The following is a 27,929-nucleotide window of genomic DNA, read 5'->3' as shown; positions in this document are numbered from 1 at the left end:
TGCACAAATGACTCATGCACTACATGTCGCACACTCACATGCACACAAGAACCTGTACACAGACACATAGTACTGTACATGCACTACACGCACACAAGAACCTGTACACAAACACATAGTACTGTACGTGCACAAATGACTCATGCACTACACGCACACTCACATGCACACAAGAACCTGTACACAGACACATAGTACTGTACGTGCACAAATGACTCATGCACTACACGTCGCACACTCACATGCACACAAGAACCTGTACACAGACACATAGTACTGTAGGTGCACAAATGACTCATTCACTACACTCACATGCACACAAGAACCTGTACACAGACACATAGTACTGTACGTGCACAAATGACTCATGCACTACACGTCGCACACTCACATGCACGCAAGAACCTGTACACAGACACATAGTACTGTACATGCACTACACGCACACAAGAACCTGTACACAAACACATAGTACTGTACGTGCACAAATGACTCATGCACTACACGTCGCACACAAGAACCTGTACACAGACACATAGTACTGTACGTGCACAAATTACTCATGCACTACACTAACATGCACACAAGAACCTGTACACAGACACATAGTACTGTATGTGCACAAATGACTCATGCACTACACGTTGCACACAAGAACCTGTACACAGACACATAGTACTATACGTGCACGAATGACTCATGCACTACACGCACACTCACATGCACACAAGAACCTGTACACAGACACAAAGTACTGTACGTGCACAAATGACTCATGCACTACACGTCGCACACTCACATGCACACAAGAACCTGTACACAGACACATAGTACTGTACGTGCACAAATGACTCATGCACTACACTCACATGCACACAAGAACCTGTACACAGACACATAGTACTGTACGTGCACAAATGACTCATGCACTACACGTCGCACACTCACATGCACACAAGAACCTGTACACAGACACATAGTACTGTACGTGCACAAATACTCATGCACTACACGTCACACACTCACATGCACACAAGAATCTGTACACAGACACATAGTACTGTACGTGCACAAATGACTCATGTACTACACGCACACTCGCATGCACACAAGAACCTGTACACAGACACATAGTACAGTACATGCACAAATGACTCATGCACTACACGCACACTCACATGCACACAAGAACCTGTACACAGACACATAGTACTGTACGTGCACAAATGACTCATGCACTACACTCACATGCACACAAGAACCTGTACACAGACACATAGTACTGTACGTGCACAAATGACTCATGCACTACACGTTGCACACTCACATGCACACAAGAACCTGTACACAGACACATAGTACTGTACGTGCACAAATACTCATGCACTACACGTCGCACACTCACATGCACACAAGAACCTGTACACAGACACATAGTACTGTACATGCACAAATGACTCATGCACTACACGCACACAAGAACCTGTACACAGACACATAGTACTGTACGTGCACAAATGACTCTTGCACTACACGTCGCACACAAGAACCTGTACACAGACACATAGTACTGTACGTGCACAAATTACTCATGCACTACACTAACATGCACACAAGAACCTGTACACAGACACATAGTACTGTATGTGCACAAATGACTCATGCACTACACGTTGCACACAAGAACCTGTACACAGACACATAGTACTATACGTGCACGAATGACTCATGCACTACACGCACACTCACATGCACACAAGAACCTGTACACAGACACAAAGTACTGTACGTGCACAAATGACTCATGCACTACACGTCGCACACTCACATGCACACAAGAACCTGTACACAGACACATAGTACTGTACGTGCACAAATGACTCATGCACTACACTCACATGCACACAAGAACCTGTACACAGACACATAGTACTGTACGTGCACAAATGACTCATGCACTACACGTCGCACACTCACATGCACACAAGAACCTGTACACAGACACATAGTACTGTACGTGCACAAATACTCATGCACTAAACGTCACACACTCACATGCACACAAGAACCTGTACACAGACACATAGTACTGTACGTGCACAAATGACTCATGCACTACACGCACACTCGCATGCACACAAGAACCTGCACACAGACACATAGTACTGTACATGCACAAATGACTCATGCACTACACGCACACTCACATGCACACAAGAACCTGTACACAGACACATAGTACTGTACGTGCACAAATGACTCATGCACTACACTCACATGCACACAAGAACCTGTACACAGACACATAGTACTGTACGTGCACAAATGACTCATGCACTACACGTTGCACACTCACATGCACACAAGAACCTGTACACAGACACATAGTACTGTACGTGCACAAATACTCATGCACTACACGTCGCACACTCACATGCACACAAGAACCTGTACACAGACACATAGTACTGTACATGCACAAATGACTCATGCACTACACGCACACAAGAACCTGTACACAGACACATAGTACTGTACGTGCACAAATGACTCATGCACTACACGCACACAAGAACCTGTACACAGACACATAGTACTGTACGTGCACAAATGACTCATGCACTACACGTCGCACACTCACATGCACACAAGAACCTGTACACAGACACATAGTACTGTACGTGCACAAATGACTCATGCACTACACTCACATGCACACAAGAACCTGTACTCAGACACATAGTACTGTACGTGCACAAATGACTCATGCACTACACGTCGAACACTCACATGCAAACAAGAACCTGTACACAGACACATAGTACTGTACGTGCACAAATGACTCATGCACTACATGTCGCACACTCACATGCACACAAGAACCTATACACAGACACATAGTACTGTACATGCACAAATTACTCATGCACTACACGCACACTCACATGCACACAAGAACCTGTACACAGACACATAGTACTGTAAGTGCACAAATGACTCATGCACTACACGTCGCACACAAGAACCTGTACACAGACCACATAGTACTGTACGTGCACAAATGACTCATGCACTACACTCACATGCACACAAGAACCTGTACACAGACACATAGTACTGTACGTGCACAAATAACTCATGCACTACACGTCGCACACTCACATGCACACAAGAACCTGTACACAGACACATAGTACTGTACGTGCACAAATACTCATGCACTACACGTCGCACACTCACATGCACACAAGAACCTGTACACAGACACATAGTACTGTACGTGCACTACACGCACACAAGAACCTGTACACAAACACATAGTACTGTACGTGCACAAATGACTCATGCACTACACGCACACTCGCATGCACACAAGAACCTGTACACAGACACATAGTACTGTACATGCACAAATGACTCATGCACTACACGCACACTCACATGCACACAAGAACCTGTACACAGACACATAGTACTGTACGTGCATAAATGACTCATGCACTACACGCACACAAGAACCTGTACTCAGACACATAGTACTGTACGTGCACAAATGACTCATGCACTACACGTCGAACACTCACATGCAAACAAGAACCTGTACACAGACACATAGTACTGTACGTGCACAAATTACTCATGCACTACACGCACACTCGCATGCACACAAGAACCTGTACACAGACACATAGTACTGTACATGCACAAATGACTCATGCACTACACGCACACTCACATGCACACAAGAACCTGTACACAGACACATAGTACTGTACGTGCATAAATGACTCATGCACTACACGCACACAAGAACCTGTACTCAGACACATAGTACTGTACGTGCACAAATGACTCATGCACTACACGTCGAACACTCACATGCAAACAAGAACCTGTACACAGACACATAGTACTGTACGTGCACAAATGACTCAAGCACTACATGTCGCACACTCACATGCACACAAGAACCTGTACACAGACACATAGTACTGTACATGCACAAATGACTCATGCACTACACGCACACTCACATGCACACAAGAACCTATACACAGACACATAGTACTGTACATGCACAAATTACTCATGCACTACACGCACACTCACATGCACACAAGAACCTGTACACAGACACATAGTACTGTAAGTGCACAAATGACTCATGCACTACACGTCGCACACTCACATGCACACAAGAACCTGTACACAGACCACATAGTACTGTACGTGCACAAATTACTCTTGCACTACACGTCGCACACAAGAACCTGTACACAGACACATAGTACTGTACGTGCACAAATGACCCATGCACTACACTCACATGCACACAAGAACCTGTACACAGACACATAATACTGTACGTGCACAAATGACTCATGCACTACACGTCACATACTCACATACACACAAGAACCTGTACACAGACACATAGTACTGTACGTGCACAAATGACTCATGCACTACACGTCGCACACTCACATGCACACAAGAACCTGTACACAGACACATAGTACTGTACGTGCACTACACACACACACATCTGTACATATACACAATTGTGCACACACATAGTACTGTACGTGCACAAATGACTCAAGCACTACACACACACGCATCTGTACATATACACAATTGTGCACACACATAGTACTGTACATGCACAAATTACTCATGCACTACATGCACACTCACATGCACACAAGAACCTGTACACAGACACATAGTACTGTACGTGCACAAATGACTCTTGCACTACACGTCGCACACAAGAACCTGTACACAGACACATAGTACTGTACGTGCACAAATGACTCATGCACGACACACACACACATCTGTACATATACACAATTGTGCACACACATAGTACTGTAAATGCACAAATGACTCAAGCCCTACACACACACACACATCTGTACATATACACAATTGTACACACACACAGTACTGTACGTGCACAAATGACTCATGCACGACACACACACACATCTGTACATATACACAATTGTGCACACACATAGTACTGTACGTGCACAAATGACTCAAGCACTACACACACACACATGCACACAAGAACCTGTACACAGACACATAGTACTGTACGTGCACAAATGACTCATGCACTACACGTCGCACACTCACATGCACACAAGAACCTGTACACAGACACATAGTACTGTACGTGCACTACACACACACACACACATCTGTACATATACACAATTGTGCACACACATAGTACTGTACGTGCACAAATGACTCAAGCACTACACACACACGCATCTGTACATATACACAATTGTGCACACACATAGTACTGTACATGCACAAATTACTCATGCACTACATGCACACTCACATGCACACAAGAACCTGTACACAGACACATAGTACTGTACGTGCACAAATGACTCTTGCACTACACGTCGCACACAAGAACCTGTACACAGACACATAGTACTGTACGTGCACAAATGACTCATGCACGACACACACACACATCTGTACATATACACAATTGTGCACACACATAGTACTGTAAATGCACAAATGACTCAAGCCCTACACACACACACACATCTGTACATATACACAATTGTACACACACACAGTACTGTACGTGCACAAATGACTCATGCACGACACACACACACATCTGTACATATACACAATTGTGCACACACATAGTACTGTACGTGCACAAATGACTCAAGCACTACACACACACTCACACACATCTGTACATATACACAATTGTGCACACACATAGTACTGTACGTGCACAAATAACTCAAGTACTACACACACACATCTGTACATATACACAATTGCACACCAATCATGTACTACATACACCACTCAAGCACATGCCACGCATACACAACAGCATATACATAACTTTCATGCACTACACTCACATGCACACAAGTACCTGTACAAAAACACACTTGTACACACAGTAGATGCTCACAACACTCACACAACACAAATACATCAATCATACACTACACACACACCATTCATGCATTACACACACCACTCACGCACTACACACACACCACGCATGCATTACACAAACACTATTCATGCACTACACACACACACACACACCATTCGCACACTACACACACACCACTCACGCACTACATACACACCACTCACACACTGCACGAACACCACTCACACATCACTCACAAACTTCCCTCATCTACACACACAATATTCGCAGACTACACAAACACACTACTCAACCCCACTACACACACACCACTCACACACTATACACACATCACTCACTCACTACACACACTACACACACACACCACTCACACACTACACACACGCCACCCACACACTACACACACACAACAATCACACACTACACACACACCACCCACACAGCACAAATGACTCAAGCACTACACACACACACATGCACACAAGAACCTGTACACAGACACATAGTACTGTACGTGCACAAATGACTCATGCACTACACGTCGCACACTCACATGCACACAAGAACCTGTACACAGACACATAGTACTGTACGTGCACTACACACACACACACACATCTGTACATATACACAATTGTGCACACACATAGTACTGTACGTGCACAAATGACTCAAGCACTACACACACACGCATCTGTACATATACACAATTGTGCACACACATAGTACTGTACATGCACAAATTACTCATGCACTACATGCACACTCACATGCACACAAGAACCTGTACACAGACACATAGTACTGTACGTGCACAAATGACTCTTGCACTACACGTCGCACACAAGAACCTGTACACAGACACATAGTACTGTACGTGCACAAATGACTCATGCACGACACACACACACATCTGTACATATACACAATTGTGCACACACATAGTACTGTAAATGCACAAATGACTCAAGCCCTACACACACACACACATCTGTACATATACACAATTGTACACACACACAGTACTGTACGTGCACAAATGACTCATGCACGACACACACACACATCTGTACATATACACAATTGTGCACACACATAGTACTGTACGTGCACAAATGACTCAAGCACTACACACACACACACACATCTGTACATATACACAATTGTGCACACACACAGTACTGTACGTGCACAAATAACTCAAGTACTACACACACACTCACACACATCTGTACATATACACAATTGTGCACACACATAGTACTGTACGTGCACAAATAACTCAAGTACTACACACACACATCTGTACATATACACAATTGCACACCAATCATGTACTACATACACCACTCAAGCACATGCCACGCATACACAACAGCATATACATAACTTTCATGCACTACACTCACATGCACACAAGTACCTGTACAAAAACACACTTGTACACACAGTAGATGCTCACAACACTCACACAACACAAATACATCAATCATACACTACACACACACCATTCATGCATTACACACACCACTCACGCACTACACACACACCACGCATGCATTACACAAACACTATTCATGCACTACACACACACACACACACCATTCGCACACTACACACACACCACTCACGCACTACATACACACCACTCACACACTGCACGAACACCACTCACACACCACTCACAAACTTCCCTCGTTTACACACACAATATTCGCAGACTACACAAACACACTACTCAACCCCACTACACACACACCACTCACACACTATACACACATCACTCACTCACTACACACACTACACACACACAACAATCACACACTACACACACACCACCCACACAACAATCACACACTACACACACCCCACTAACACACTACACTGACACACATAACTAGATGCTTTTATTTTCGAATAAACTAAGTTGCTGAGATTTGGCAGAACTACCTTTCCTGCATGAATATCACAGAGTTTGGCACTATAACCTTAAACCCTCCCTGTAGTTTCCATTCCATTTCACCCATTACCTTCCATTAATTTAAAATCAGATGTGCTAAAGAAATTGAATTTGAATGAGACGGAAAAAAACAACTAAAGAAGCTAAGGATAATGCAAAAGAAAGGATATAGTAAAATATAATACATGAAATGATAAATTGACTATAGAATGGATAACGGAGAGGTTTTTAAGCAAACACAGACAAAGGAAGACATTGAAATGGCAGATATATGCTCTATATATTGAACAAAATGTAGGGAAAGGATTCATTACATTTAGCTGAATAGAAAAGAAGGAACATAATGAGTTTTAAAAACAGTGATGTACACAATGAAGATTATAATCGCTTACATCCTGATTTGACATCTCCCAGTAGGGCCTCTCCCCATAAGACATCACTTCCCACATAACAATGCCGTAACTCCATGCATCGCTTGCAGAAGAAAATTTACGATACGCTATTGCTTCTGGGGCTGTCCACCTGATAGGGATTTTTCCACCCTAAAAAACAGGAAACAAATAATACATATTTTAAAACAAACAATTGGTTATAATCTGTATTAGAGCCTGAAAGTCATTTCTAGGAATATATATTTTTTGCATCTTAAAATGATACTTAAAGGGCCACTAAACCCAAAATCTTTCTTTCATGATTCAGATAGAGAATAGAAATTTAAACAACATAACAATTTACTTCTATTTATTTTGCTTCATTTTTTAGATATCCTTATTTGAAGAAAAAGCAATGCACATGGTGAGCCAATCACACGAAGCTTCTATGTGCAGCAACCAATCAGCAGCTGCTGAGCATATCTAGATATGCTTTTTTAGCAAAGAATATCAAGAGAATAAAACAAATGAGATAATATAAGTAAATTAGAAAGATGTTTAAAATTGCATTATCTTTCTAAATCATGAAAGAAAAAATGTGGGTGTCATGTCCCTTTAACTCTAAATGCAAGTGCATAAAAATAAGTGATAATGAGTGTAGGATTGGGAGATACTGCTTCTTATTGGCTGCACCCCCCCTCCAGCTTGCAGGTCTTGAAATAACACATTTTAGTGCGGCGCAACCAGTGGATCAGGTAAGTAAACTTTAATTGAGGTTCAAAATAAGGATATAAAGAAACACTGGAGCGGCTGCAAAGGCAGCGGTAGGCTTAGCAGTCAGTGATGTAAGTGTATTAGAATCAGCATTTGAATGTTACTTTCAATTGTTCAAATATTCTTATCCTTAAACAGAATATATAGAGACATTTAAGACTAGATTACAGTTGGAGCGCATATTTGCACTTCCATGAACCAGTAATCTGCACTCAGTTTTGTTATTTCAGTACACGCTACTGGGTGTGAGATTACGGTTGGGAAGTACAAATATTGCTCCCTTGCATCCTTGTGCTCAGAAGCAGCACGCTCGATCGTGGTTTAAGTTTTCCACTATAGACTTCATTGTAGCCTCGTTTTCCTGCCGACAGTCTAACAGCCACAGCTTGAGTAACCCAATCACAACTACATATTAATATATATCTATATGAATGTGTAGGTGTATATACGTATACATATACATACAGTATACACACATATAAATACACACATTTTTATGTATATATTCATATACATATATATTTAAAGATTTCTATGTTACTAAATGTGTCACATAGGATCTCTATGTAAAAGCACTTTAAACCTTTTTTTTTCTAACATCTCACTTTGAGCCCTTATAACTTATCTGTGAAATATTTTTATAAAACAGTTTTTATCAGATAGTGTTAATATGAGTGTTACTGTATAATGTATTTCTAAGGTGTTTTGTAAAACTTTTTTCACTTAACCAGAGGTCTGAGTTTGGGGGGTGTACTAATGTGCAAAACGTTGAGGTTTGACATTAATTTTGTTTACATTTTTTTTTGGTGGAAAGAGGGTTTTTTTAATTTTTTAAATAAAAGGCTTTTTGAGGAAAAATCTATCTAAAGTTTCTATTTAAGACACATTCTAATCTAAATGTTATTCATCCTGAAATATAGATTTTTATTAATCCATTCACAATGTCATGGTCTCCAGAGGTTTCTGTCAGATTATGTTGGGCATTTTTTCTATCTAGAAGGTATTATAACATATTATTGTTTTTTTTAGTTCTCAAACCTGTGAATTTATGTCTGCAGAAATAGCATGCATCTTCTTTACAGTAAAAATGTTATAAAATAAACATACAGAGCTAAGAAATAAACCTTAAAGAGACATAATCATAAAAGAAAAGAGCATACAATTTTCAGATTTACTGCTATTATCACATTTGCTTCATTCTCTTGGTGTCCTTTGTTGAAGGAGAGCAATGCTCTACTGGGGCCTAGCTGAACACATTGGGTGAGACAGTGACAAACAGGCCAGCTAGCTCATAGCAGTGCATTGCTTCTGAGCCTACATATGTATGCTTTTCAACAATGGATACAGAGAGAACAAACCAAATAAGATAAGAGAAGTAAATTGTTCTGATGTCCCTCTAGCCTCATTTATATGTTAATTACTTGTTAGTAAAAATATTTGTTTGTTTGTTTAATTAACTATGTTGAAAATAAATTGAAAAACTGGAAATCACATGGACTGAACCATCCTCGTATGGTGTTATATTTGATGATCTTGAATAAAAGACCACTTGGACACTCAACACCACTGGATCTTCTCTCGCACAAATGGGACTAATTCTGCTAAGACCTCATTTTGCTGTGATGCTCAATTTATAGATTGTTGTATTGTGGTTAATGGGACATAATACTCATATGCTAAATCACTTGAAACTGATGCAGTATAACTGTAAAAAGCTGACATGAAAATATCCCCTGAGCATCTCTATGTAAAAAAGGAAGATATTTTACCTCACAATTTCCTCAGCTCAGCAGAGTAAATTCTGTGTAAAAAGTTATACTCAGCTGCTCCCAGCTGCAGGTAAAAAAAAATACAAAAATATAGAAATGAACAGCAGCCAATCAGCATCAACAGTGCTGAGGTCATGAACTCTTTTACTGTGATCTCATGAGATTTCACTTAACTCTCATGAGATTTCATTGTAAACTTCCTTACACTGAATAGGGAAATAAGATGAGTGTGCACAAAAGCTCGCTCCTTCCGCTGTCCCGGGACAGACATACTGATTTGTTGCTTAGAAGTCCTTTACAATGGGATGTGGCTACTGAGAAACTTTTGAGGTAAAAGATCTTTCTTTTTTACATAGAGACATTCAAGTGATATTTTCTAGTCAGCTTTTTACAGCTATACTGCATCACTTTCAAGTATTTAAACATTTGGATATTATGGACCTTTAAGTGTAAATTTGTATTCCAATGTGTGATTTCTAATAAAGAACATTTTTAGAAAAAAAAAATGAATTGGAAAATTGTTAAAAATTCCATGTTCTTTCTGAATCATGAACATTTTATTTTGACTTTACCTTCGATTTAATGCCATTGCTTCCCTGCAAATCTATGTACACAGAATGAGAGTGGGATAGCTCTGCACAAGGGCCTAAGAGGCCTAGTTATCAACGTGTCTACTTTACCTGCCTTCGCCAGTTCAATACGCCCGCCTAAGCTCGCCTACCTTCGCCGCCACGGACCTGCAAAATTTCGCCTAAGTTATCAAAAAAGCTGTCAAAAAGCCGCGCACCAAGTACGGGGCGATGAGCAGCGGATTGTGAGAGTTATCACTCATCCGATCTCGCTGCTCTTCGGCTTTTTGACAGCTTTTTTACTAGCCTGTCACTAAGCACCCACACTAACTACACTGTTCTACCCCCTATAACGGCACCCCCGGAGCCCCCCGCAACTAAATAAAGTTAGTAACCCCTAAACCGCCGCTCCTAGACCCCGCCGCAACTATAAAAAATGTATTAACCCCTAAACCGCCGCTCCCGGCCACCGCTGCCACCTACATAATACCTATTAACCCCTATCCTGCCCCCCCTATACCGTCGCCCTCTATAATAAAGTTATTAACCCCTATCCTGCTGATCCCGCACCTCGCCGCAACTAAATAAATAGTTTAACCCCTAAACCGCCGCTCCCGGACCCCGCCGCAACCTATATTAAACTTATTAACCCCTAATCTGCCCCCCCTACACCGTCGCCACCTATAATACATTTATTAACCCTTATCCTGCCCCCACTACACCACCGCCACTGTAATAAATTTATTAACCCCTAAACCTAAGTCTAACACTAACCCTAAAACCCCCTAACTTAAATATTAATTAAATAAATCTAAATAATATTTCTATTATTAACTAAATTAATCCTATTTAAAACTAAATACTTACCTTTAAAATAAACCCTAATATAGCTACAATATAAATAATAATTATATTGTAATCTTAGGATTTATTTTTATTTTACAGGTAACTTTCAATTTATTTTAACTAGGTACAATAGCTATTAAATAGTTATTAACTATTTAATAGCTTACCTAGCTAAAATAAAGATAAATTTACCTGTAAAATAAAAACTAACCTAAGTTACAATTACACCTAACACTACACTATACTTTAATAAATTATTCCTATTTAAAACTAAATACTTACCTGTAAAATAAACCCTAAGATAGCTACAATGTAATTAATAATTACATTGTAGCTATTTTAGGATTTATATTTATTTTACAGGTAACTTTGTATTTATTTTAGCTAGTTAGAATAGTTATTAAATAGTTAATAACTATTTAATAACTACCTAGCTAAAAGAAATACAAAATTACCTGTAAAATAAATCCTAACCTAAGTTAGAATTAAAACTAACACTACACTATCATTAAATTAATTAAGTACATTAACTACAAATAACTACAATTAAATACAATTACATAAACTAACTAAAGTACAAAAAATAAAAAAAGCTAAGTTACAAAAATATACAAGAATTTTAAGCTAATTACACCTAATCTAAGCCCCCTAATAAAATAACAAAGCCCCCCAAAATAAAAACATTCCCTACCCTATTCTAAATTTAAAAAGTTCAAAGCTCTTTTACCTTACCAGCCCTTAAAAGGGCCTTTTGCGGGGCATGCCCCAAAGAAAACTGCTCTTTTGCCTGTAAAAGAAAAATACAACCCCCGCAACATTAAAACCCACCACCCACATACCCCTAATCTAACCCAAACCCCCCTTAAATAAACCTAACACTACCCCCCTGAAGATCATCCTACCTTGAGTTGTCTTCAGCCAGCCGACCCATCGATGGAACCGAAGAGGAGATCCGGAGCGGCAGAAGCGATCCTCCAAGGGGTGCTGAAGAAGTCTTGCATCCGATGAAGTGATCCTCCAGGCGGCGCTGAAGAAGTCTTCCATCTGGGCGATGTCATCTTCCAAGCGGCGCTGAAGAAGTCTTCCATCCGGGCGATGTCATCTTCCAAGCGGCGCTGAAGAAGTCTTCCATCCGGGCGATGTCATCTTCCAAGCAGGGTCTTCAATCTTCTTTCTTCAGGATCCATCTTCATCCCGCCGACGCGGAACATCCTTCTTTGCTGACGGACTACCGACAAATGAAGGCTCCTTTAAGGGACGTCATCCAAGATGGCGTCCCTTCAATTCCGATTGGCTGATAGGATTCTATCAGCCAATCGGAATTAAGGTAGGAAAAATCTGATTGAATCAGCCAATCAGATTGAAGTTCAATCCGATTGGCTGATCCAATCAGCCAATCAGATTGAGCTCGCATTCTATTGGCTGCTCAATCTGCTCAATTCTATTACAGGTATTTAGTTTTAAATAGGAATAATTTATTAAAGTATAGTGTAGTGTTAGGTGTAATTGTAACTTAGGTTAGTTTTTATTTTACAGGTACATGTCTCTTTATTTTAGCTAGGTAAGCTATTAAATAGTTAATAACTATAAGTTACCTGTAAAATAAAAATAAATCCTAAGATAGCTACAATATAATTATTATTTACAGTGGCGGCGGTGTAGGGGGGGAAGGATAGGGGTAAATAAATGTATTATAGGTGTAGGGGGGCAGATTAGGGGTTAATAAGTTTAATAGAGGTTGCGGCGGGGTCCGGGAGCGGCGGTTTAGGGGTTAAACTATTTATTTAGTTGCGGCGAGGTGCGGGATCAGCATCAGGATAGGGGTTAATAACTTTATTATAGAGGGCGGCGGTATAGGGGGGGCAGGATAGGGGTTAATAGGTATAATGTAGGTGGCGGCGGGGTCTGGGAGCAGCGGTTTAGGGGTTAATACATATATTATAGTTGCGGCGTGGTCAGGGAGCGGTGGTTTAGGGGTTAATATGTATAGAGTAGCTTGCGGTGGGCTCCGGGAGCGGCGGTTTAGGGGGTAATAACTTTATTTAGTTGCAGCGGTGTATGGGGGGACAGATTAGGGGTGTTTAGACTCGGGGTACATGTTAGGGTGTTAGGTGCAGACATCTCCCATAGAAATCAATGGGATGTCTAGCAGCAGCGAACTTGTACTTTCGCTATGGTCAGACTCCCATTGGTTCCTATGGGATCCGCCGCCTCCAGGGCGGCGGATTGAAAACCAGGTACGCTGGGCCGGAAAAGTGCCAAGCGTACCTGCTAGTTTTTTGATAACTAGCAAAAGTAGTCAGATTGTGCCACACTTGTGTGCGGAACATCTGGAGTGACGTAAGAATCGATCTGTGTCGGACTGAGTCCGGCGGATCGAAGCTTACGTCACAAAATTCTACTTTTGCCGGTCTCTAGCCTTTGATAACTAAGGTGAATCAGCCTCGCCACAAATACGCTGCGGAATTCCAGCGTATTTGAGGTTGACGGCTTGATAACTACCCCCCTAAGTGTGAGGAGGGAGGGGCAAGCATTACAAATAAAATATAATGTTATTGTTTTAGTTAAATAAAACTATTTAATTTGATATTATTATGGTAATCATTATTTTTCTCCTTCCAATAAAGTGCAGCTGAAAAGTTGATCAAATATGATTGATTAACCAATTAACCTGGAGATAGTTCACCTCCCAATAATTGCATTCAATTCAATGATTTATCTATGCATATCTAGTTATCACTACATTGTTAATGGTCTGATAGCACCAGAAAAAATATCTGAAAAGTTATTATTTTAAAATAGGAAAATATGATTTAAATCAAATCCATCCTGGTTAATAATGTCCTATATTCTACCACATATTTATTAAAAAAACTAAAATTCTGAGTAAGCCTTGGTATGTGATTTTGAAGTTGCTAAAATCAGAACAGAAATGAAGGGTTTTGTGGAGCCTCAATATGTTCCTGCATGGTTATTATGCTAATTCAGAGCTATGATGAATTCCCCAGACTTCTTTATTTCAGGCTGAATGGAAAACATGTCCAAAATATGCAAAGTGCTTGCTTGCCATTTAGAGATATTTCTAAATGATCTTAAGATCGAAGAGTATTCATCAAATCTGTCATTTTCCTACACTCGAAAACCTTTACCAGTAACAAGCATTTTTGTGTACAAGGCCACGTAGTATTTCTTCCTGCCCAACCTATAAAACTATAATGAGCGGAGAGAAATGCTAATTTGATTCCTGAGCAATATGCAGTATTAAGTGAGCTATTCAAATGTTTATAGATTATGCTGCTTACTGCCTTGTGAGTCCTGATAATGCTGAATTAGTATTGAATATAATTAAATGACAAATTCCAGTGGGTTGTCAGAATGCGCTCCTAATGAGTGTCATATGATTTGAGTAATACACAGTGTGATCTCATACTGATACTGTAGTTTTGTGTCACAATTGAATGACAATAAACCAAAATTAAATATATTCAATGATCTGACTTTGTTTTAGTGTGAACTGAAAATACAAATTTTATCCATATACGTATATATATCGATACTATAATAGCGTTTGTAACGCGTCTGTCGGTATCGACAGTTGCGCACGCATCCTCAAAGGAATGTTGGCTGCGTGAGGCAGGCAAAAGAATGTTTGCTGCATCCAGGTAGTTTCCGAAAATGGCAGGGTGTTGAAAGAATCCAAACACGTAACCGCCCGCAAGAAATAACACAAAAAAGTAAACGGCCGCACAAAGTATAACAAAAACAAAAACTAAACTCCCGCACAAAGTATTAACAAACACTGGAACCGCCAACCCCCACATTGCAAAATAATAAAGTAATTAACCCCTAATTCGCAAATAACATAATTAAAATATTAACCCCTTAACCGCCAACCCCCACACCGCAATAAACCTAATTAACCTATTGACCCCTAAACCGACAAACCCCACATCGCAATAAGCCTAATTAACCTATTAACCCCTAAACCGCCAACCCTCCACATCGCAAATAAACCTAAGCCATTAACCCCTAAACCGCCAAACCCCCACATCACAATAAACCTAATTAACCTATTAACTCCTAAGCCGCCAAACCCCACAACGCTAATAACTAATTACAGAAAAAAATAAACATTATCAAAAATATTTTTTTCTTAACCTAATCCCTATGAAAATAACCCCCCCCCCCCCCGCAAATAAAAACATTTGTGGGGCATTGGCCTAAGTTAAACAGCTCTTTCACATTTAAGAATTACTAAATCCCCCCCCCTAACAGTAAAACACCCCCACCCGCCAAACCCTTCAAAATAAACTAAAACTAAAAAAAACTAAACTACCCATTGCCCCTAAAGGGGCATTTGTATGGGCATTGCCCTTAATAGGGCATTCATCTCTTTTCCAGCCCATTAAAATCCCTAATCTTTAAAAAAAAAACACTAAGCCCCAGATAGGTACTCACCATTCCTGAAGTCCGGCAGAGAAGGTCCATCGTCTTCTATCTTCATCCGGAGTGAAGGCAGTGTGGAGTAGATGTGTGGAGCTGGCTTCCCCGATGCGTGGATCCTCAGCGGCGGTCCTCAACGGCTGCAGTCCTCAATGGTCCTCAGAGGTGTGGAGGCTCCTCTTCATGCGATCGTCAGTCGCACACTGAAGATTGAATGCAAGGTACCCCAAATTTATTGGGGTACCTTGCATTCCTATTGGCTGAAATTTTTAAATCAGCCAAGAGGATGAGAGCTACTGAAATCTTATTGGCTGATTTTGAACAGTCAATAGTTTCATTAGTTCTAATCCTATTGGCTGATTTCAAAATTTCGACCAATAGGAATGCAAGGTACCCCAAATTGATTGCGGTACCTTGCATTCAATCTTCAGTGTACGACGGACATCGGATGAAGAGGAGCCTCCATGCCGCAGAGGACTGCCACTGAGGATCCACACATCGGGGAAGACAGCTCCGCACCTCCGCTCCGCGCCACCTTCATTCTGAATGAAGATAGAAGATGATGGAGCCGCCTGGAAGAAGATCTTCTCTGCTGAACTTCAGGAACAGTGAGCACCAATTTGGGACTTAGTCTTAGGCTTTTATTTATTTTTTGGGGTGGCTTTTTTTTTATTAGGGTTTTTTGGGCTGGAAAAGAGCTGATTGCCCTTTTAAGGGCAGTGAAAGAGCTGAATACCCTTTTAAGGGCAATGCTCATACAAATGCCTCTTATGGGGCAATGGGTAGTTTAGTTTTTTTTAGTGTTAGTTTTTTTTTATTTTGGGGTGTTTGGTGGGTGGGGGTTTTAGTTAGGGGCAATTGGTGATTTGTTTAGGTAAGGGCTATTGGTAGTTTAGTATTAGATTAGGGGGTATTTTTATTTTTGCGGGTATTTTTTTATAGGCGTATTAGTTAAGGTTTATTTATTTTATTTTTGATAGCTTTGTTTATTTTTTTTGTAATTTTACATTTTTTATTTTGTGTAATTTTAGGTTTTGGGTTTGTAGTTTTTTTCTTTAAATAGACTGCCCTCTGGGCAGGCTTATTGCCTACTTATATAATATTTTGGTTCCTTCCTGTAAGATGCAGGAAGAGAGATAATACAAATAATTAAATGTTGCTGGGTAAAGAGACACCCCTTTAATTTTTTTATACTTTATTTTTACAGTCTTCTATTTTGGGTATTTCATATTTGGACTTAAAGGTAAGGAATAGCTGGTTACTTTTGATGACGGCTATGTTTTTTTGTGGTTTTTTTTACATTTTAAGGGACACAAACAGATAAAAATGTATGTACTTAAAGGGACATTATACACTAGATTTTTCTTTACATACATGTTTTGAAGATGATCCATTTATATAGCCCATACAGTTTTTTTTTAAATCAAATGGATAGTTTTGCTTATTTTTAAATAACATTGCTCTGATTTTAAGACTCCTAACCAATCCCCAAAGTTTTAGGAGAATACTGACGTATACCTACTCCAGCTTGCTTCTGTTTGTGTAAAGGGTCTTTTCATATGCAAAGGAAAGGGGAGGGGGGAGTGTCTGCTATTTCCCACTTGCAGTGGGTGTTCCAGTATCCTTTTAAACAGAGCTAAATTGAAAGCTCCCAAGTATGTTTTTAAGTGGTTTTATACTGTTTTTTTATATCAGTATCTGTGCATATTATTCTTTATAGTAGTGTCTATTACGTGTAGTTATATGAAAATTGGTGTATACTGTCCCTTTAATGTAAAATAATCAGGGTCAGTTGAATTTAACTACATGATATGCAATAATGAAATACTGATCTGTGTGTGTCTCTCAAAAAAACAAGTTTGGGCAGCCCTTTCACATGCAGAATCAAAATTGTTTTTTTCCAACATGGAGGGTCAGTGTGCAATTTCAGAAATACTGATAATCATATTTTACTTAGTTTCAGCATTTGCAATAGTTTGGCTGTCAGATAGCTAAAAACACATGCAGGATTACTATTTAACAAAGGATATGAAAAGAACAAAGCAAAACTGATAATAGAATTAAATTGGATAGTTGTTTAAAATGTCATGCTGTAGCCAGATAATTTAAGTTTACAAGCAAATTTAATTGTACATTTTTCTCAGCTTTAATGTGATCCCAGTTACCTGTTTTACACTGTGGATCAAATTGTTTACAAATGACTAATTTCTTTTATTTTGTCATTTAAAATTGCTATTTTTGCCTGTTGTAACCACCGCCTATGCTGAAAATATTAATACTTGAGTATTCTCTACAGAAAATATTTGTCAACTAGAGGCAGCAAGTAGGAATCAAGTTCCTAGTAAGAGAGTGGAAGAGATGGGTAATATTTTCCTTTTCAATTTGTCTCTCTGAGGCCCTGATATTCAAAGATTCTCCAGCTTGGAGAGAAATTGTAGTTCAGACTTCACAAAGGCTGAACTTACTGAAGTTTCAAAAGAAAGAGGGTGTTACTCTCCAGCACTGCGGGAGATCTCTCATTTACGTATGTGAAGCAGAGACAAGCCCAGTGCATTATAGCACTGCATGATATGACAGTTTTGTTCCACTTATACTTGTGTTTTGTATTTTATATTACATCTAACAATTTATAAACATTCGTTTTAGTTGTCTAATTTATATTTTTTGTGCAGTTGTCTTACCTGAGTAAGGGCTCGTTTCCATTGAGCCGCAATTAGGTTTGTGTGCGCTCGCAAACCGTTAAATATGCTGTCGGAAGCAATATCCTTCACCGACTGCTTCCAACGGCCCATTATAACTCAATTTCGGCAACTGGACTCCGGCTACCAAAAAACATTTTTGTGTCCTATACAAGGTATCAGAACCCGCTAATCTTTAAATAAGACCAGGTTTCCAATGACAGCGCAAACCGTTAATACACTGTTAGAGGCTGCTGATACATTAACAAAAATTACACCCAGCTCAACTAGGTGTAAAATAGGAAAAAGGGGCTTTTAGAGACCTTTTTCCCATTGAAATCAAACCCACCTCCCAAAAATAAACCTGACACGTCAAAACCCCTCTATCCGTTATCCACATCGCAACTAATAATAAATGTTTTAACCTCTAAACCACCATTCCCCCACATTGTAAAGTACCTATTTAAACTATTAATCCCTAATCCGCTATTCCTCCACATCGCAACTAACAATCACCTAGATTACAAGTTTTGTGTTTGTGTTTCAGATATATAAGTAACAATTAGTTTAATTTAACTTTCACTGAGAAAAATTCGAAAGACAGAATTGAATTTCTGGATATAGAGTTGTTTGTGGACCATATATCAAATTCAGTTATAGTAAAAAATTACAGAAAATCGACTAACAGCAACGGCTTTTTGAATGCCAAGAGCGGGCATATGAAAAATTGGAAGCACAACATCCCGTATGAGCAGTTCCGCAGAATTCGGCGAAACTGTACTAAACTTGATGATTATCACAGAGAAGCTGAAGTGCTTCAAAACAAATTATTGGAAAAACAATATAACAGAGAGCTAGTTAGTCAAGCTAGAGATATTAACGTGGTCTGTGTACGTAGTACTCTGCTTATACCTCCCAATAGGATTTAATCAGCTCTCATTCTATTGGCTGATTTGAATCAGCCAATAGAATGAGAGCTAATTAAATCCTATTGGCTGATTTGAACAGCCAATATGATTTTAGCAGCCTTAATTCCTATTGGTTGATTCAAATTCTTCAGCCAATAGAAATGCAATGGTACCACCAGTATAAAAAGAGTACCTTGCATTTCAATCTTCAGTGTGCGGCAGACGATCGCATGAAGATGACCTCCATGTCGGATTGAAGGACCTCCGCCTGGACCTCCACCTTGTACCTTCGCCTGGAACACTGCTTTGGACCTTTGCCTCCGCGCATCGCCGCTCCGCCTCAACAGGGATAATGAAGATGCCGGTCCCGCGATGGATGAAAATGGAGCCACTGGGATGAAGCGGGACTTCAGCAACTGTGAGTACCTAAAGAGGGGTTAGTGTTAGGGTTTTTTTAAGGTTTTTTTGGGTGTGTTTTTTTTTAGTTTAGGATTTGGGCTTTTCTTAAAAGAGTTAAATGCCCTTTTCAGGGCAATGCAAAAGAGCTAAATGCCCTTTTAAGGGCAATGCCCATACAAATGCTCTTTTTAGGGCAATGGGTAGATTAGGTTTTTTTAGATAGTTTTTTTATTTTGGGGGGGTGGGGGTTTGTAATGTTAGTGGGTCTTTGTATTTTTTTTTAGGTAAAAGAGCTGTTTAACTTAGGGCAATGCCCTACAAAAGGCCCTTTTAAGGGCTATTGGTAGTTTATTATAGATTAGTTTTTTTTATTTTGGGGTGTTTTTATTTTTTTAAATGGGCATTAGAATAGGAATAATTGTTATTATTTTTGATAATTGGTTTGTTATTTTGTTTAAAAAAAAAAAGTCATTTTGGGGTGGGTTTATATTTTTAGAATAGCCATTTTTTATTTTTAATGGGCAGCAAAAGAGCTGAATGCCCTTTTAAGGGCAATGCCCATACAAATGCCCTTTTCAGGGCAATGGGTAGATTAGGTTTTACTTTATTTTTATTTTGTGGGTTTGAGTGGTGGGGGTTTGTATACTGTTAGGGGGTGTTTGTTTTTCTTTTGTAGCAAAATAGCTGATTTCTTTAGGGCAATGCCCTACAAAAGGACTTTTAAGGGCCCACAAAAGGCTTTTTTATTTTGGGGTGGGTTATTTTTTTTTTTTTTTAAAGGGTATTAAAATAGAAATAATTTTTATTATTTTGGATAATTTTGTTTGTTATTTTTTGTAATGGTAGTTTTTTTATTTTTTGTAATTTTAGTGTTTTTTATTTTTTGTAATGTTAGGTTTTAGTGTAAGGTAACTTAGGTTTTATTTCACAGGTAAGTTTGTATTTTAATAACTATTTACTAACTAGTCTACCTAGTTAAAATAAATACAAACTTACCTGTGAAATAAAAATAAAACCTAAGCTAGCTGCAATATAATTATTAGTTACATTGTAGCTAGCTTAAGTTTTATTTCACAGGTAAGTTTATATTTAGTTTTAAATAGGTATAATTTAGTTAATAATTGTAACTTTAATTTAGCTCTATTTTAATTATGATAAAATTAGGGGGTGTAAGGGTTAGGTTTAGGGGTTAATTTAAGTTGTTGCCATGTGGGAGGCTGGCAGTTTAGGGGTTAATAGGTTTATTTAGAGGCAGTGATGTGGGAGACCAGAGGTTGAGGGGTTAAAAACTTTATTTAGTGGCGGTGATGTCGGGGAGTGATGGAATAGGGGTTAATAGATTTATTATAGTGTGGGTGATGTTGGGGTGCAGGGGAATAGGGGTTAATAACTTCAGTATAGTGGAAGCGATATCAGGAGCGGCAGATTGGGGGTTAATACTGTTATTTCAGTGGCGGCGATATCGGGAGAGGTAGATTAGGGGTTAATAACATTATGTAAGTGGCGGCGATGTCGGGGGCAGCAGATTAGGGGTGTTTATACTTAGGGTTTATGTTAGGGTGTTACGTTTAAACGTTACTTTTTTTGCCCATAGACATCAATGGGGCTGCGTTACAGATCTTTTCATTCCGCGCTTCCTATTTTTTTTTCTAACCCGCTCTCCCCATTGATGTCTATGGGGAAAGCGTGCACGAGCACGTCAAAACAGCGCTTGTATTTTGTGTGGTATGGAGCTCAACGCAACCATATTGCACGCACAAGCCGGCTGTTTCAAAACTTGTAATGGCTGCGCTATAGAAGGTGACATAACGCAACTTTTGTTGCATTCGTTAAATTCCCTATAGCGCGCATAACTCGTAAATCTACCTGAATAAAAGTTAACCCTTTAAACCGCCATTCCGCCACATTGCAACTAACAATCAAATGTATTAAGCTCTAAACCACCATTCCCACACATTGCAAAGTACCTATTTAAACTATTAACCCCTAATCTGCCATCCCCCCCACAACGCAAATAACTAATCTAATCACTAAGCCCCCTAACCAAATGCCCCCTAAATTAACCCCATCACATAAAATAAAAAAAATACTAAGTAACAATTAAAATAAAAAAATCCTAACATTCCTTTAAAAATAAAAAATAAGGTTAAATTAAAATAAATAAATCTAAAATAAAAAAAATTAAAAAAGTCTAAAATTACAGAACAAAATAAACCAAATTATCAAAAAAAAAATTTGAAACCTAATCTAATACCACTATAAAAATAAATAAGCTCCCTCAAAATAAAAACACCCCCTAATCTAAGACTAAACTACCAATAGCCCTTAAAAAAAAAAACTAACACTAAAAGAAGCTAAGCTACCCATTGCTCCTAAAGGGGCATTTGTATGAGCATTACCCTTAAAAGGGCAATAGGCTCTTTTGCAGCCCATTAAAATAACAAAGTCCTAATCTAAAAAAAAAACACCCAAAAAAACAAAAACCTAAGTCTAACCCCCAAATAGGTAATCACGGTTCCTGAAGTCCGGCGGAGGTCTTCTTCCAGGTGGCGACATCTTTATCCAGTGTGGGAACCTCTTCTATCTTTATCCAGGGTGAAGGTGGCGCGGAGGGGACCGCAGAACAGGACCAGCGACCGCGGAGCCATCCAGCGTGGAGGGTCCTCTTCGTATGATTGTCGCTGCACACTGAAGGTTGAATGCAAGGTGCCTATTTTATATTTGGGGTACCTTGCATTCCTATTGGCTATTTTCAAATCAGCCAATAGGATGAGAGCTACTGAAATCCTATTGGCTGATTTGAACAGCCAATAGGATTTAAGCAGCTTTCATCTTATTGGCTGATTTGAATTTTTCAGCCAATAGGAATGCAACGGTCCCCCAATATAAAAGGGGTACCTTGCATTCAAGCTTCAGTGTTCGGTGGTTGATCGCATGAAGAGGAAGTTCCGTGCTGGATGACGCTGCCGGTCCTGGACAGCTCCGCTCTGCGCCACCGGGATGAAGAAAGAAGATGCCCCAACGACGCCGCCTGGATGGATATCCGGACTTCAGGAACTGTGAGTAGATTTCCTGAGGTTAGTGTTATGGTTTTTTTGGGTGTTTTTTTTTTTTAGAATAGGGCTTTTTTATTTTAATGGGAAGTAAAAGAGCTGAATGCCCATACAAATGCCCCTTTAGGGGCAATGGGTATTTTAGGATTTTTTCGAGAGTTAGTTTGGGGGTTGGTTGCATGGGGGAGTTTACTTTTAGGGCGGACTTAGTAATTTTTAAAGGTAAAAGAGCTGTTTAACTTAGGGCAATGCCCTAAAAAAGGCCCTTTTAAGGGCTGTTGGTAGTTTATTGTTAGGTTAGGGGGTGTTTTTATTTTGGGGTGGTTTTTTTTATATAGGGCTATTAGATTAGGTGTAATTTTTATTATTTTGGATAATTTCGTTTATTATTTTTGTAATTTTAGCTTTTTTATTTTCTGTAATTTTAGCGTTTTTTTCTGTAGTGTTAGGTTTTTTAAAATTAGTATTTTGTAGTTTATTTTATTAAAATAGTTATGTTAGGTTTATTTATAGTTTAATCTTAGTTTTTTTTTATTTTAATCTAGTTATATTGTAAATTAAATTTAAAGTTAGGGGGGCGTTAGGCTTAGGGGTTAATAGTTTAATTTAGTGATTTGGGATGTGGGGGGCCAGCGGTTTAGGGATTAATAGGTTTAGTTTATTAGTAGCAATGTGGGGGGCTGTTAGTAGCAATGTGTATAGGGGTTAATAACTTTAATTAATGTTGGCGATGTCAGGGGGCGGCGGATTAGGGGTTAATAACTTTAATTAGTGTCGGCATTGTCAGGGGGCGTAAGATTAGGGGTTAATAACTTTAATTAGTGTCAGCGATGTCGGGGGCGGCAGATTAGGGGTATTTAGACGGGTTTTATGTTAGGGTGTTAGGTTTTAACATAACTTTCTTTTCCCCATAGACATCAATGGGGTTGGGTTAAGGCGATCGCCAGTCTGCGATCGCAGGTGTTAGTTTTTTTCTGGCACTTTCTCCACATTGATGTCTATGGGGGAAAACGTGCACAAGCACATAAAGTCAGGCCTTGGGTTTTGTGCAACATACCGCACAACAAAAGAAGGTTTTGGCTTAACATGCAATGGCAGTGTTATTTAAGCACCCGGTTTAGCGCACAACTTGTAATCTTAGTGTCAGGGTTTTTCCCCTGATTTGTTTGCCATGTGCTGCTGGCAGCCATTTTACTCACATCTCTTCCTGACTCTGGTGCATAGTGTGTGATGCTGCTCATTTCCTGCACGCCCTTTTATGGGCAGACTGGTTTACATCATCCATGTGAGACAGGTTTCAGTCTCAGAATTGTGAGGTCATCACTTATTATTTAAAGGGCCTCTGTTCAGTATGCTTTGCCCTTGCGTTGTCTCAGACCTGTTTGTGAGAGTCCCTGTGTATTACCTGGCTGTCTGATGTCCCTCCTGGTTCCTGATTCCTGGCTTGTTCCTGACTCTGCTGTTCTTCTTGTTCCTGATTTCGGCTCGTCTGACTATTTGCTTTGGCTCCTGACTCGGCTCGTCTGACTACCAGCTCTGGTTTGGAATCCTGGCCTGTTTTTTGACTTGTGGACTTTTTATTAATCATTTTTTGTTATTAATAAAGGTGTGATTATTTTTGCACTTTTTGTCTCAGTCTGATTCCTGGCACCCTGACACTGGTGATTGTTAGTTGTGATGGGGGGGGGGGGGCGGTTTAGGGGTTAATCACTTTGATAAATATTTTGCTATATGGTGGGTTGGCGGATTAGGGGTTAATACATTTATTAGCTATTGCAGTGGTGGGATGGCGGTTGAGAGGTAGATATTGCACATGCGTTAGGTGTTTGATTTTATCTTAACAGCGAGCAACAGGGAAAATATATGCGCCACATTTGTATGCGGTGCCATATATATCGAGTGTAGTGTATGGGCGGGTTACCATAGCAACCTATTCATTTTAAAGAAATCCGGCATCGGGTGGAAGCGTTAATACAATGCTAACTTAGACCTACACGAAAAGGGTGACTGCATGCAATGCAATAAATATTTTAATGAAAACTTGGTACTAAAAGAGAGCCGTAAATTACTTTTAGCTGCCGGCAACTTCGGTAGCTTACAGCTCCATTTTTAATGGCTCAGTGGAAACGAGCCCTAAGTCTGGTCCATGCTACTTTTCCAGCCTGTAAGGCTTTTTCTGCAACTTTACCTTAAAAATGTGTTTTACTTACTAATATTAAAGAGCAGTTTTTTCTCAAATTTATTATAAAATAGTTTAATAAGAATATTTTTTTGTTTTTGTGTATATACTGTGATTTGTACTTATTGAGGACCAGTAAATAGAGTAGATTTGCATAATCAACAAATGCATGATAAAAAAGACAATGCAACAGCCCTTAGTCTGAACTTCAAATTAGTAGTAGATTTTTTTTCTGACAATTTTCCAAGTTATGTCTATTTCCACTCTTCCTGTATCATGTGACAGCCATCAGCCAATCACAAATGCACATACATATATTCTGTAAATTCTTGCACATGCTCAGTAGGAGAAGCTGACTCAAAAAGTGTAAATATAAAAAGACTGTGCACATTTTATGAATGGAAGTAAATTGGAAAGTTGTTTAAGATTGCACGCTCTATCTGAATTATGAAAGTCTAATTTTGACTTGAGTGTCCCTCTAATGCTTTTTTCTTTTCTACTTATTTTGTGTACATGAGTGCTTTTAATTTAGAGTGTATTTTTCAGAATAAATGTTGCAGTTTGGTTTCATATTACACTCTTGCTGCTTAGCTTGTTAATGAGTGTGCAAGGAGACGCACCCTAAGCAGGTTGTTTTCTTTACTCTATAAGTTGGGATCTGTAAAAGACTCTCTGCACTTGTACTTTTCATACCCTGTTTTTCTATTAAACATTTCTATATCTTAGCCAGCCTATATCCTAACTAGCACTTACGAGGGGTTCCCTACCCTATTCTTACTGTCCTTTCATATGATGGACATAACTAGGAATGAAGAAGGAGGGAGGTGTGTCTGCTTATTTTTAGGTAAAATGGGCGTGGTACGTTTCTGTCCATGCCCCCAAGGAAGGGGAGCTCTCACCTGGTAAGTGCTAGCTATGATATAGGTTAAGATATATAAATTTCTGTTTTTATGGTTTTGATTTTTTGTTTTCTGCTGGCTGAGCCCACTGATATGGGCATGTTCTTGTGAACAATGGATTGAGGCTTTACTCTCAAAAACAGCTATTTCATATATAAAAATAACCCTAAAGAAGTAATCTCCCATACATTCCCATATACTTTATACTCTGCAGCTACTGTAACAAGTAATTGGAAACACATTAATCAATTCTACAGTATACTTTAATTTTTCCTTTACTGTCTCTTTAATGACAGATGCTTCTTAGATGAAGGGCAGTAAAGGTTATTTAAGTAATTTTATAGCTAGGCTTAGCAATATAAATAGCCCTATATAATTTGTAGCAAAATGAGATGAATTCTTGCCAAATTTAGTTTTCAGATTTGGAAATTTGCAAAGATAATGTCATATTGAAAAATAAGATAATACAGAAAATCTACTGATGGAAACGCATTGCTTAAAGGGACATGAAACCCAACATTTTTATTTTGTGATTCAGATAGAGAATACAATTTTAAACAGCTTTCCAATTTACTTTGATTATCTAATTTGCTTCAGTATTTAGGTATCTTTTTGTTGAAGAAATAGCAATGCACATGGGTGAGCCAATAACTCAAGGCATCTATGTGTAGCCTTGTTTTCAACAAACTATATCAAGAGAATTAAGCAAAGTAGATAATAGAAGTAATTTGGAAAGTTTTTTTAAATTGTATGCTCTGCCTGACTCATGAAACAACAACATTTTGTAGTTACATGTCCCGTTAAGTTTCCACTCAAAACATCTATTAAGATCAATGCAGAGAGCACAAATGATAAGGGCAAAAGGGTTTACATCTAAAAAAAAGGGGATCGAATTAACAGTTTAGGGAATGGCAAAGCGATTTTATGTTAGGGATCTTCAAAGGATATTGTAGAAAAGTTTAAAAGAGAGTTCTTAAAGACAGTGAGATAACAGCAGGTACACAGAAGAGAGTTGAGAAAAACGGGTTATATTTTATTACTGACTATACATGGAACTTGCAAAAAGCATTTTGTGACAATTGGAAAGTGTTACAAGCAGATGCCTCATTTGTGAAA

At 39.1% G+C, this 27,929-nt stretch overlaps 1 protein-coding gene across 1 annotated transcript in view; it reads right to left on the bottom strand.

Moving 5' to 3' along the window:
- Window positions 1-27,929, bottom strand: part of EPHA6 (EPH receptor A6) — a 1,448,913-nt gene that overhangs the window by 54,252 nt on the left and 1,366,732 nt on the right. Inside the window, exon 13 of the mRNA XM_053706041.1 lies at window positions 8,318-8,467. Within this exon, the coding sequence (XP_053562016.1) occupies window positions 8,318-8,467 (150 nt within the window). The remainder of the gene's footprint in view (window positions 1-8,317; window positions 8,468-27,929) is intronic.

This window comes from Bombina bombina, chromosome 3 (assembly GCF_027579735.1).
Source record: "Bombina bombina isolate aBomBom1 chromosome 3, aBomBom1.pri, whole genome shotgun sequence".
NCBI classification, from domain to species: Eukaryota; Metazoa; Chordata; class Amphibia; order Anura; family Bombinatoridae; genus Bombina; species Bombina bombina.
The sequence above is the reverse complement of the archived record's forward strand: the minus strand, read 5'-3'. Positions and strand labels throughout refer to the sequence as shown.